The sequence below is a fragment of the Sturnira hondurensis genome, unplaced genomic scaffold (genome assembly GCF_014824575.4).
Source record: "Sturnira hondurensis isolate 20B ecotype Veracruz unplaced genomic scaffold, ASM1482457v3 Scaffold0006496, whole genome shotgun sequence".
Lineage (NCBI taxonomy): Eukaryota > Metazoa > Chordata > Mammalia > Chiroptera > Phyllostomidae > Sturnira > Sturnira hondurensis.
Genome location: NW_028079127.1, coordinates 14,066,206 through 14,078,970, shown reverse-complemented (window position 1 = coordinate 14,078,970; position 12,765 = coordinate 14,066,206). Strand labels below are relative to the sequence as shown.

Here is a 12,765-nt window from a genome sequence, read left to right as displayed (position 1 = left end):
CAGTGGTCTGGACACCCGGTTCAGGGGCACAGGTGGCCAGGCCGGGTGGGTGAGGGAGACACACCTGTGCTGCCTGCGAGAAGCCCACGGCGGCTCTATAGACAGATAGGTTGGCGCTAGTAGGAGAAGAAAGGCGTGCGCTGCTCATTCTGGCAAAAAGGCTGCTGCAGTAGGCGTGTGGGTGTCAGCAAAGGGTGAGGAATAGAGGTCATCTCGAATGACGAAGGATTCACTCGTCGACAGAACACGGCAATACCCACCAATTAGATCCATGAAGCAAAACCGTGCAGAAGTGAAAGGGTTAATAGTCGTAGTCACAATTCTATTCAGATGGATTTGTATCCCCTCTTCAACAATGGGCAGAATGAGGAGGAAGGAAGAACTAAGGATATGGAAGAGCTGAATGACACTCGGAAGCAGCTTGGCCTCATTTGCATTGGCTAGAACACACCTTTCCCAGGACGCTGAGGACGTTTATTGAGAGGCCCCATGCAGTGCCATAGATAAGTCTCCGCACTTGCAGTGGAGGACTCAAGTCACACGGGGCATGTGTGCCGACAGCGGTGACATGAAACGGGAAATCGGTGCTGGATGCACGTCTGGGAAACCCCTCTAGTATTTGGTGACTAGATCACACACTTCACAGTAATGCAGGGGTCACAGAGGTCAAAAGGAGTTTGAAAGGGCTTTAAACAGTGAAAATGGAAAAGGCCATTTCAGAATGTTTGTAGCACCAACATGCATGTTTCAGGAGAAAACTGTCAGATTGGTTCCTACAGCTTCCACCTTAACTAGAAAACTAGGAAAGGGAGAGCAAATAAATCCTAAAGTAAGAAGATGGGAAATAAAAGGTGAGAAGAGAAACCTGTGGCCTCGAAAACTGAAAAAGGGTAGGAAATCAGTTGAGCTCAATATCGTTGATAAGCACAAATAATAAAAGATGCCAGTTACCTGTATCAGGAATGAGGAAGATGACATCACCACAGTCTCAGCCATTGGAGGGATAATTAGTGCATATTATGAACTGTGTTATCTGAACAAGTTCAGCGGTTTTGAGAAATGGAACAATTCCTTGACCAGCTCGAATTCCTGGACCCCTCAGACATTGTGGAAATGCTGCAAATGTTCTCTTAAGTAAGACTGTAGGCCAGGGGGCTTCACTGTCAGCCCTGCCCAGTGTTTAAGGAAGAAGTAACACCAGTTCTACACAGGCCTTTTCAGAAAGTTGGAAATGAGGGAGCATGCCCTAACTTGCTGGGGCCAGCATTACCCTGATTCCAAAACCAGACAGCCATCACAGGAAAGCTGCAGGCCAGTATCCGTCTGCACATGGACCCGTGCGTTCTAAGTAACATTGTAGCCAGACGTGCGTAACAGTGTAGAAGAAAAGGGGCGGTACATCACGACTTTGGGGAAAAATCAGTGACCGCAGTTCGTCACATTCCCAAGCCACAATCCCAGGGTCACCACCACGTGTGCAGAAAAAGCATCCGGCAGGCCTCAGCGCCTGTCTTGCTTGATAAGCATCTCTCAGCCAACCGGGCACGGGAGGGACCCCCCCCCCCCCCCGATAAGGAGCATCCATGAGAACCCACAGGTAGCCTCATGCTTCCTAGGGAGGGACGGAGTGCGCCCCTGGGCTTGGGCAGGGCGCACGTCCCCTCACCCCTCGCCTGCAGCCTTGTTCTGGTGGGTTTGAACAGGCGACACTCAGGCTAGAGAGAAAAAAGGAGACCTGTTCGTGGGGTAGAAGTTCTGATGGGATTCCTTATGAAAAAGCTGTTAGAATGAGTGAGTTTCCCGAGGTTTCAGGGTATGAGATCGATGTACAGAACTCAAGTGCATTTCTGTGTGGTAGCAATAAAAAGTTGGAAATTGGTTCAAGAACCAATGCCAGCGAAGTACAGTGGCGTCGCAGACGTGAAACCCTCAGGGCTGCGTGTGCCTCACACTGTGGGCCGTGGGCCCTCGAAGAAGAGCTGGAGTCCCCGGGAAACCCAGAGGCGGCCGCGCTCCAGGACCTGAGGACGGTGCTGTTCAGACGGCGCCTCTCCGCGCGTCAGCCCGCGGGTTCAGCACAGTCCCAGCCCCAGCCCCAGCCCCAGCTCCAAAGCAAAACTGGAGCCCTTAGTGTTTGTTTGGCTCGAAGACTACTTCAAAGCTGTAGTGACTGACACCGTGTGGCATCGGTGTGAAGACAGACAAATAGATCAACTCAGCAGAGTCCAGGAACACGGGGTCTGTCTGGAAGAAGTCCAGCCAGTGTTACTAGAACGAGAATGGTTTGTGCGACGTCGATGTCACCCGGCAGCCAAGGAGAGTGGACTGGAACGCGCATACGTGGACAAAGATGACTTCCCTGGACTGGTCAGTGGGGGCGATGGACGCCCTTGAGTGAGCATGTGTGCTGTGTGGCCACTGCATTCAAAGTGACTGAGTGACGCTCTGGCCGGTGTGGCTCAGTGGGCTGGGTGCCGGGCTGAGAAGCGAAGGGTCGCACAGGCCCGGGTTGCGGGCCAGGTCCCCAGTAGGGGGCGTTCAAGGAGCAACCACACAGGGATGTGTCTCTCCCACTCTCTGTTCCTTTTCTTCTGCCTAAAAATCAATAAGATCTTAAAAAACAAAACAAAACGAAATGAGTGAGCAGAGAAATGCATTTGCATCAGATTTTGTGTTAAGCTTGAACATTCCTCCGTGGAAACTATTCAGGTGCTTCAGAAGGACACAGCTCTGGGCACCTGGTGATGGCGGCCTCATCACAACAGTGCGCCTGCTCATGCGTCACGTCTGTTGCAGAGGGTTTTTTGGCAAAACATCAGATCACCCATGTGACTCAGTCCCGCTGCAGCCCAGATTTGGTGCCTTGCAACTCCTGGTTTTTCCCAAAACTAAAATCACCTTTGGAAGGAAAGCGATTTCGCACCGTTGATGAGATTTAGGGAAATACGACGGGGCAGCTGATGGTGACTGGGAGAACCGTGTGAGGTCCCAAGGGGGACTTTGAAGGGGACTGAGGCGTCATTGTCCTGTGTGCAGTGTTTCTTATATCTTGTATCTTCTTTGATAAGTGTCTCTGTTTTTCACAGTACATGGCTGGACACCTCCTGGACAGACCCGTCCATTGTCAGTTTACTTTCAACAGGGGTGCAAAGGTAGTTTGGTGGGAAAAGGCATTTTCTACAAATGCTGTTAGAATAATTGGATAGCTAGAGACAAAAGATGACCTTGGATCCATACCTGACATCGTCTGCAAAAAGCAGGTCAGCAGGATCATAGACATAAACCCTGGAACTGTGGCCCGTACGGATGACACTTGGGAGGGAGCCTGTGACATCAGCCCAGACCGCAGTTTCTGGGGTAGAGGTGACCCATTAAAGCATGACCTGTAAAAAATGATAAATCGGACTTCATCAAAGTGAAGGAAGTTTGTTCTTTGGAACCAGCTGTTCAGAGGATGAGAAGACAGTGCGCGGACTGGCAGGACACACCTGTGGTGACAGGTCTGACGAGGGCCTGTGTTCAGCGCAGATCAAGACCTTGCCCGACCTGGAGCCAGCGACCCGCGGGCCGCAGGTGTGCAGGGACGCCCCTGGAGGGCACAGAGGCAGGTGGCAGGGGCGCTGTGAGCAGGTGCTCACCGCCCGGCCTCCTCGCTGGGGAGTCGCAGATCCACACGGTGGCGGAGACCGGGAGGTTGTGTGCGCCCCGTCCTGGCGAAACCCGTGTGAGATTTGAACTCTGCCGCTGGGGTGTAAAGTCATACAGCCACTTCGGAAGACATCTCAGCCGTTTCTCGGAGTGCTGAACACGCCCGTGTCTACTCTGTCACCCAGCTGCTCCACACCCACGTGGAGGCCCCGCGGGAGTGAGAGCAAGTGTCCACAGAGAGCTGCGCACGCGGGTGTGCAGGGCAGGCTCGAGGCAGACTGGGAGCGGCCCAGTCTTCAGGGGGGTGGCCGCGGTTCACTCCCCGAGTTCGATCTGATCTGTACAGAGGACAGACCACCGACGACACCGCAGTGCTGGAAACTCTCAAGTTGCTGTGCTCGGTGACAGAGCCAGGCAGGACCCAGGGTGCGCACTACACGTACTGCGTGTGTACAGTTCTAGAAAATACAGCCTCTCTACTGGCGTGGCTCGGGGGGAGGGGTGAGGAGTGGCGGCAGCTGGACGTGCGCGTCGCTTTGCAGTGAGGCTGTCACTGGGGGCACGTCTGTCAGAGTTGATGGGTTGTGCCCTGGGTGCAGTTCTGTCCATTAAAACTCGGTAAACTGAAGTTCACGTTTTTGCTTTTTACCCGGAGTGATTTCCTTCATTTTACACTGGCAATCGAGAATTCATTCTCCGTCTTCCTCAGTTAGGCCCACGAGCTCCGGCAGGGAAGGAGTTTCCTTGTTAACATTGGGTGACACAGAACATCAAGTCCATTCATGCAACTCGGGGACTGAGCCGCGCTGACGGTCCCGCCACGCCGGTTCCCTCCCCTCCCCGCCCTGCCTACGGACGGGTTCCTCCGCCTGGCTCTCGCGACGGAGACCTGCGAGTTGGTAGGGCCGTCACCTGGGATGCAGGCGGGCAGGAGCCCAGGCGGCCGCCGTCCTGCGAGCTCTTCGGGTCATTAGTACTGCGGAGCGCCCACTGTGGTCACGGCCCCTTTCATGGAGGACCGGGCCACAGCGTCGCTGGGCTGGGGAGTAGAGAAGTGTCTTGGAACCCTGCTGTGTTAGAGAGTCCCGTGACAGCTTTCCAGGGGATGGCGGATGTCCGAAACGTCTTGTAAAACATTTTATTTTCTGCTAAGGTAAGTGTGTTGTCAGTTTTGTTAACTCTGTGGCAATTTTTGAAAGAAAGTGTGAGCCGATTTGGTGACTTCTCTCGCCCTACCTGCTGGAAGAGGCGGCCCTCTCCAGGTGGCCTGTACGAGCCCCGCACGAGCCCCGCACGAGCTTGTTCGGTTGGTACGTGCCGTGCGGCGCTGTTCTGAAGGGGCTTCGTGCGGTTGCTGTGGGCCTCTCAAGCTCAGGGCAGACCCCCGCTCCTGGCGCGCACCCCCCCCCAGGGCGGCGGTGTCTGTCCCGCTCGCCCACTGCTGGGTCTCAGCAGCCGGACCGCCCCACCTCGTGGGCGGGGGCGAGGATGGAGCGGCAGTTGCCCACGTCAGAAGCGCTGAATTGTAACTGTTGCGTAGTTTTCATCTTTGACTCTGGAGTTTGTCAGTTGTAAAGAGTGCAGCCATCATTTTGAAAGTAAGTTTTAAATTGTGGTGTTTCACCTTTAAAGAGCAGGAGATGTTGAGCCAAGGGTTGCCCGAGGACACAGGCGAAGGTCTCCTTTTCTGACTCTGTTCTTAGCTGCTTTTTACTGTGGTTTTCTGAGACCGGCAGAATCTGCCAGCGAGGGGAAGCGTGCCTGCCTGGCTTCCCTTGGCTTTCCCACCTGGCAGTGCGCACTGAACCGCCCACGGGGGTGCTCTGTGGACACCCCAGGAGTCAGCGCTGCCACTGGCTGGCCCTCGGCCTCCGCAGGCCGTGGCCCGCCTTCCCCTCGGGCGCGGGCGGTGGGGGCGGTGCTGGGACGAGCGAACGAGTTTGCATCCTGTCCGTAAATCACTTAGACCAGCACTTGGCACAGAAGGGCTCAATAAATGCTAATTATTCCTTTTAGGGTTTTAATGAGGCTTAAATTAAATGAGATTATGCATGTAAAATGCTTAGTAGAGTATCTGGCATTTATTAAGTGCTCCATAAACGCTGGTGGCTCTAATTCAAAGACTCAGGTGCCAGTGTGTCGAGGGAGGCTGTGCCTCTGGGTCTCTACGTGTGTCGTGTCTTCGGTGCATTTACCTTAGGGCCCGAGAAAAGGTTTCCACGTTGGCCGTGATCAGTAGGCGCGTGTCACTAGATCACACAGACTTGGAATAATTCCCTTCTGATTTCTAGGGCTGGGCTACTTGCTAGGCTGCTTGGTTTTTGCTGTGTCTTTACTGTTCAGGAGCACAGCCCTCTGGCTGGTGCCGCCGTGTGGGGTGGTGCCCCCTGGGCCAGGCCTGCGGGTCCCTAACCTGTCTCCCGTGTTGCCCCTGCAGGTCTGTGGAACCTCGCTTCTCTCTTCTCCAACCTCTGTCTGTTTGTCCTGATGCCCTTTGCCTTCTTCTTCCTGGAGTCAGAAGGTTTTGCCGGCCTGAAAAAGGTGAGTGAACTGTGTGTTGGAATCACATTAGTTAAAAATGGAGAAGTAAATATTATTCATGTTGAACTATAAAAATGTGGCTTAATCAGCCCTTTGACTGGAATGTAAAAAGTTTAATGAATAACAACATCTTGTTAATATAACTAATGACATTAACAGTCATATCAGTAATACTGCTTATTGAATGACTCTGCCTGTCCACGGGGGTCGGGGGAGTCACTGTTGACCTTCGTTCGAGTGCCTCTGTGGGCTGTGTGGGCGTGGTGGGGCGAGCCTGTGAGGACGGGTGGGCACCCCGGGGCAGCAGCGGTTGCCCCTTCCTCAGGCTCCCTCCTGCAGTTCAAGGCCTGGCTCGGACTCCCAGAACGTGTCCCGATGGGGGTTGTCTCGCCTGCAGTGTTCAGGCCTGTAGCGTGTCCCAGCCTCAGCCTTGTGCTGGCAGACAGTCGGGTCCCTGAGGCCCTCCTTGCGGGCCCCTGCGGGGGTGAGGCGGGTGGTGGAGGAGGACCGGCAGACTGCGTGGGAGCACCCCGTGCACCTGCCTCTCCTGGGGGTAGTGACGCCTATCTCCATGTGGCAGTTTAAAGGAACGCAAGAGAGTTCCTGCTTTTGTCTGTGGGGCTCTTTGCTCTAAACTTGTGGAGTACAAGGCAAAGATTTGAGTAGCTAACGGTTTTTGCGTGACCTTTAGACTTGATGATGTGAGATCCGGTGTGGTGGTTTATTTGCAGGCACCGCAGACTTCTCAAGTCCTAGTTCTTTGCGCGCCGTGGTGTCTGGAGTGCAGTGTGTGTCCCACCAGTGCGCGGTGCTGTGACATCAGGTGCCCGGGTTTGGCGTGGGCAGTTGTGCGTGGTGCGTGCGCGTTTCTTCCCCGTGACTTCCTGCGGGGCTGAGGGGCGGAGTGGGTTGGCCTCACACTGTGGCAACTCTCTGGTTTTAAGGCAGAGGGGCACCTGCTGCAGACACGTGCACTGCCGGGGGCTGGTGGGCTCGCCTCCCGGCTCTGCAGACGCCAGTCCTCACGGAGCCTGCCGCGCCCGCCAGTGCCGGGATCCGAAGGGATGGCTGTGTGTGCCAGCCACGCGGGACAGGGAGAAAACTGCCCTCTGGTGTTGGTTTTCGTGACCATCTGTCAGGTTGGTCAAAAAGTTTGTTTGTTTTCCCTGTAAGATGCTCCAGAAGTCCGTAGTTGTCTTTAACTGCATTTGAAACAGTTTTGTTAGATTGTGTCGTGACAGCTGTCCCGTCAGCACGCATTTAAGAAAAAACTTATCAAAATCGGGGAATTGTGCAGCCATTTTAACATGGAAGATGGAAGAAAATACGCAACAGTTTCGGCATAGTGTGCTTAATTATTTCAAGAAAGGAAAAAATGTAACTGAAGTGCAAAAACAGATTTGTGCAGTGCGTGAATGTGCTGCGACCGACCGAGTGTGTCAGAAGTGGTTTGTGGAGTTTCGTGCGGGAGGGTCCTTGCTGGACGATGCCCCGCGGTCTGGGGGACCAGTTGCAGTTGACAGCACACTCCGTCAGATCGAGACATTAATGAAAACAATCCACATTCTGCCCTGGCTGGTGTAGCTCAGTGGATTGAGCACAGGCCTGCGGACCAGAGGATCGCAGTTCGATTCCCAGTCAGGACGCACGCCTGGGTTGCAGGCCAGTTCCCAGCAGGGGACACATAAGAGGCAACCATGCATTGATATTTCTCTTCCTCTCTCCTTCCCCTCTAAAGACAAATAAATAAATTAAAAAAAAAACAATCCACATTCTACCATGCGGAAGACAGCTGACATACTCAGAATATCCAGTTCAATAAAGTTATTAGTGAACATGAAAAATGTGCCTTATTTTATGGAAAAACCATATGGACTTTTTTGGCCAACCCCATTTATTTCACACCTACAATTATATAGAACTCTTCCCTCAGAATTTTTTACTTCTAGTCTCTCGCTGCACGACTGAAAGGATTTTTATTTTTAAGCACATTTTTGATTATGCTACTGTTCTCCAAATCCCTCTGGGTCACCAGCTCCATTGGGGATCGCCAAGGGGCGGCTGTGGGGAATGAATGACTCCAGGGCACGGCCAACCCGAGTGCCTGAGTACTCCACACACTGCCACACAGAACGGGGAGGGAGGGCGCAGGCAGTGCTGAGGGCGGCTGTGGCCTCAGTGCTGTTAGGGCAGGAGGGCTGTGGGGTTGTGGCCTGGAGGCTGCGGAGGGGGTGTGAGTGCTGGGGGGTCCTTGGAGGAGAGAGCAGGGTGTGGAGGTGGGGGTGGGACGGCTGGCGGGATCGCCTTGGCCCGGGCTTCTCTCTGTGAGCTGGGTGCAGTGGAGACGGTTGCCTGCTGCAGGGTGAGATCTGCAGGGTGAGAGGGTTCGTGGAAGGTGGAGCCCAGGACTTAGCTCAGTGAGCGAGAGAGCGCCATTGCCCCTGTCTGGGACAGGACGCGTCTGACTAGTAAGCACTCTGTCGTAGAGAACACTGGTGTGGTGCGGGGCTGCCCGTGAGCCCCGGGTGCAGTCAGCTCGTTGTTATTTACTCTCCCGGGCTGTTGGTAGGAGTCCCATTTTGGAGCTGCACAGACAGAAGCAGGACCCACCCTGCTGGCAGACGGTGTGCTCTGGGCCGTGTTGGAGATGCCTGGGGAGCTTTCTGGTCGGGCGATGGCAGCCCGTGTTCTCCAGTGCTCCCGAGTCTCCGGTTTTAAGTCACAGGCAGCGACGTGGCACGGGCTGTTGGCACTGTCTGGTCCCGTGTGGGTGTGTGCAGTGCACACCCAAGCCTCTCAGTGTCGGCCCTCAGCACGCTCCTAGGTTGTGGGTGGGACCAGTGGGGGTCCCAGGGAGCGAGAAAACACACAGCCCCAGGCCGTGCCACTGCCGCCGGGTGCTGCCGCTCGCTGAGGTGCTCCCGTGGCCCGCACGGCCAGCCGGCAGGTCAGTGCGTTCCTCTGTGTCCCTGAGCAGCTCGGCTCACTGGTGACGTTTGACCGGTCGGTCCCCAAAGGTACTGAGGAGAGCTTGGAAAACACCTCTAATTGGAAGACCCAGCACCGCGATCTGTGCAGTGACAGACTGTCACGTGGTGAGTTACAGTCCCTCACGTCCCTCGGCCGCCCTCCTGGTGCTGTTTTTACTGTGTCTGGGTCTGGTGGGCGTCCCGGACAGGCACATGGCCCCGGTCCTCCTGGTGGTTCCCCTGGGCCATCGATTTTAAAGCGGCCCCTTGCCTATTGTGCCGAGATGCGGAAATTGGCCACTAGCCACGGGCGGATGCAGAGCTTGAATTGAAAATCAAATTAAGCAGAATTCTCTACTTAGTTTTTAATTAAACCACTATGTTAATTCAGACAGGACATTTTAGGCCTGGGGGTTGACCGTGGCCTTTTAAGGGCCTTAAACGGCCTTTCTTCTGCCTCCTCGCCGCGGCGCGTGTTTCTGCTTTAGGGGGCCGTCTCCGTGCTGTTCCTCCTCTTCACGGTTCTCAGGGTGGGCGGCTGGGAGTGGTTTGGATAAAGCTTTTTTTAGCGGGAAGGTCACTTTAACTTGGAACTCTGACTTACTGTTAGAAGTGAAATGTTGATCAGCTTTGGGTTGTGTCCCTGTCACGTGTTTGTACCGAGTGTCATATATGGCTGCGTGTGTCCGAACCTGACCCCACCCTACATGTTAACGTTTCAGCTCTGATAAAAAGGTCGAATCTGCTGGGTTTTCTTTGTTTGGTGGTGGGTGATGCTTCCTCCACAGTTTTTCTCTCGGTCCCTGGGATGTGCACTGGAGTGTGAGGGGCTCGGGCCCCGCAGCTCGTTCCCCTGCCGCCCGGCGGGCAGCCGTGAGGTCTCCTCTGCGCATGGCGCCGGGGAGGGACCCCGCACCGCCCCCGAGCACGTGCGGAGCCTCAGCCTGGGTTCAAGTGGGCGTCTGGGGCGTGATGGTCTCATATAGGGTTTCACCTCTTCCTCTGAATTCAAATGCTTTGAGGAAAACATTCGATAACATAATGAAAGCGAAACAAATCTCATGTGCGTAGATTAATTCAAGAGGAAGGGTGTCTGGGAGCAGCGGCACCCTGCGCCTCCCAGTGCTGGGGTCTCTGACTTGAAGTCACAGTGTGAAATGTAACCCGAGTGACAGAGACATCCTGACCAATTACCCGACGGCCCAGACAGCCCCCAACGTCCAGAGCATACCTAGCACGCGCTCTGTGGGATTAGGAGGTTAACTCCCGAAACTTCAAACGGAGAGCTTGATAATAAAAGCAGAAAGTACAGAATTCGAGGTGACTTCCTCTCTTAATTAATAGGACCGGCCCGGTGGGGCGAGGGGCTGGGTGCCCATGCTGCAAGGCCCATAAAGCCGGGCACCGTGACAGCCGAGCACGAGGGTCGGAGATCGCTTTAATGTGTGTCTATCCTGTGTCACAGTTTGAAACTGTCCTGGTTTATGTCCCTCTTGGCAAACTTCCATAAAAGTGACCCTGTACTGTATTTTATGGCCAGACGGCTTTTCCCCCAGTGGCTAATTCGTATCAGGCCTCCATCTTCAGGAGACGCAGGCCGGAGAGGAAGCCCCGCGTGGTCGCGGGGAGCTTTCCTGGCGTTCTTTCATTATTTTTGCTCGTTTTTGCCACTGATCATCCATAAATTGTTGGAAATGAGTGATTAAGGAAGTACTGCTTAGTGTTAGTGGCACAAGCGCACGGTGGTTGGGCTGCTGGGGGTGAGAGGAAGTCGCCCACGAGGAGGGAAGCGCCTGCTGGGAGGCCTCCGAGGGGCCTCACCCAGGGTCGCGTTTTGATCTTGGAGTTTATTACAGAAAACGGAGTCCCATCGCACTCAGCGTTGCTGTGTGCTAACTTGATTTCCCCAACACCTCCGAGAAAAAATCATTCGGTAAGTTATTAACAGGCTTCCGCAGCCCCCCGTGCGGAGGGCTGGTTTCTTCCCGAGAAACACCGAGGACCAGAAGGAACTTTTTCCAAGTGCGCGACCCCGGCGGCGGCGCACTCGGGGCGGCTCTGGGGCGCCCCCCTCCTGCTCTGCCGTAAGGTGCCCCAGGGGAAGTCACGCCGGGGCGCTCGTTTCATTTAAAACTTGGTCTCTAGAGGTTTTGGACGGAACCGTCCGCCGCAGGCCCCGCTCGGGGTAGGGCTTCCTCGGCCGCTCCGTGTTTCCGCGGCGGCGGCGCTGTTGCTGCGCTGCCCGGCCCCTGCGCTTCGCGACCGTCTGATCCTTGGGACTGGACTCTGAGTCACTCCTCCGCCCTCGAGTTGTCAAGAAGTGGGGGCGTCCTACTTTCCGGCCAGCTTGTCTCTTGTATCACAGTGCAGCGGGCGAAGGGCGGGCCCTGGCTCTCCACAGGCTGGGCCGGAAACCCCGCCTCTGCCCCTTCCTGGCCTGGGACGTGCGGCGCGTGCCTCGGCGTCTCCATCCATGAAATGGGCTGGCGGGCCTCCCCGTGCGGCCCTGGTGCTGTCTCAGGCATGGCCACCGCCCCCATCCTCTGGCCAGGCACCTGCGACGCGGGCGGAGCAGCGTGACTGCTGGCGGCTCCGCTGCGGGACTGAGTGACAGCCGATGCGGAGGCACCAGGGAGGTTTGTGCGGGACCGCCCGTCACAGCAGGGGAGCGATCTGAGGAGTTCCGGGGCCTGGACCCTCGGTTTCATCATTTGCTTTCTGTCCCACACCAGTATAGGCTGTAAAGGCAGGTATTATGTTTAATAGGTAACTAAACTTCAAACTTTATTTTATATGATGATTAAATTGCTAACAAATGTCTCATAATCCAGGGCTCTTTGTTAAATGAGGAGAAGTTTTGGTAGGGAGGAAATAAAAAATCACCAGGTTTACAGTAATTGTACTTTTCCTTAAACTGGCCCTAATACTTCCAATAGTCATGAAACACATTTATGAGATAGTCATTGTCGATTAGGGTCTCTTTTCTCGAATGTTTTTTGGGGGAGTTGAAAACTATCCACCCTTGGTTGGAAAGGACTTTATTTGAAAATAAAATTAAATGTCAATCTTAAGTCTAACTAGAGAGCTTTTTACATGGTTCTGATGCAGGCCACAGAGCTGTAGACCAGAGCTCCCCCAAGAGACTGGAGTTTCGACTGTTAAAGTCTTGTATTTATTTGGCTTTTAAACTCGTATTTATTTGTCTGTAAATTCATTTGTTCATCGCATCACTGTTAATCTGAGGTCTCCGGGACGGGTTTGCTGATGCGCACTTCAAGTTGGTCGGCCCCTTTGCAGCTCATCCGTTTGTCCTGTTGGTGCCAACAGCCCCGACTGTGCTTTCTCTCCACCTGTTGGGCTTCCCGGCCCTGCACCTGGAACGCTGTGGAGACTCATGATTTGGGGCCTTTTCTCGGGACCGGAGGTTCTGTGGGCCCTTCTTGAATCAGCTCTGATTCCTTCACCAGGGATGGCCCCGTCTTTTCTTCCTGACTCTGCTCTTCGGCTTTGGAGCTGCTAGGCCTCTCATGGCTTTGGGGCTGGTTCAAGAAGAGCTTTTCGAAACCAGGGTGCAGAGACCCCCTCCCCGAGGCTCCGGAGGCATCTT

General features: G+C 54.7%; 1 protein-coding gene across 2 annotated transcripts in view; it reads left to right on the top strand.

The window, feature by feature from the left end:
- Positions 1 to 12,765, top strand: part of LMBR1 (limb development membrane protein 1) — a 78,061-nt gene that overhangs the window by 22,517 nt on the left and 42,779 nt on the right. For both annotated transcript variants that reach the window (XM_037049508.1, XM_037049506.1), the window contains one exon: positions 6,086 to 6,189. In XM_037049508.1, the coding sequence (XP_036905403.1) occupies positions 6,086 to 6,189 (104 nt within the window). The remainder of the gene's footprint in view (positions 1 to 6,085; positions 6,190 to 12,765) is intronic.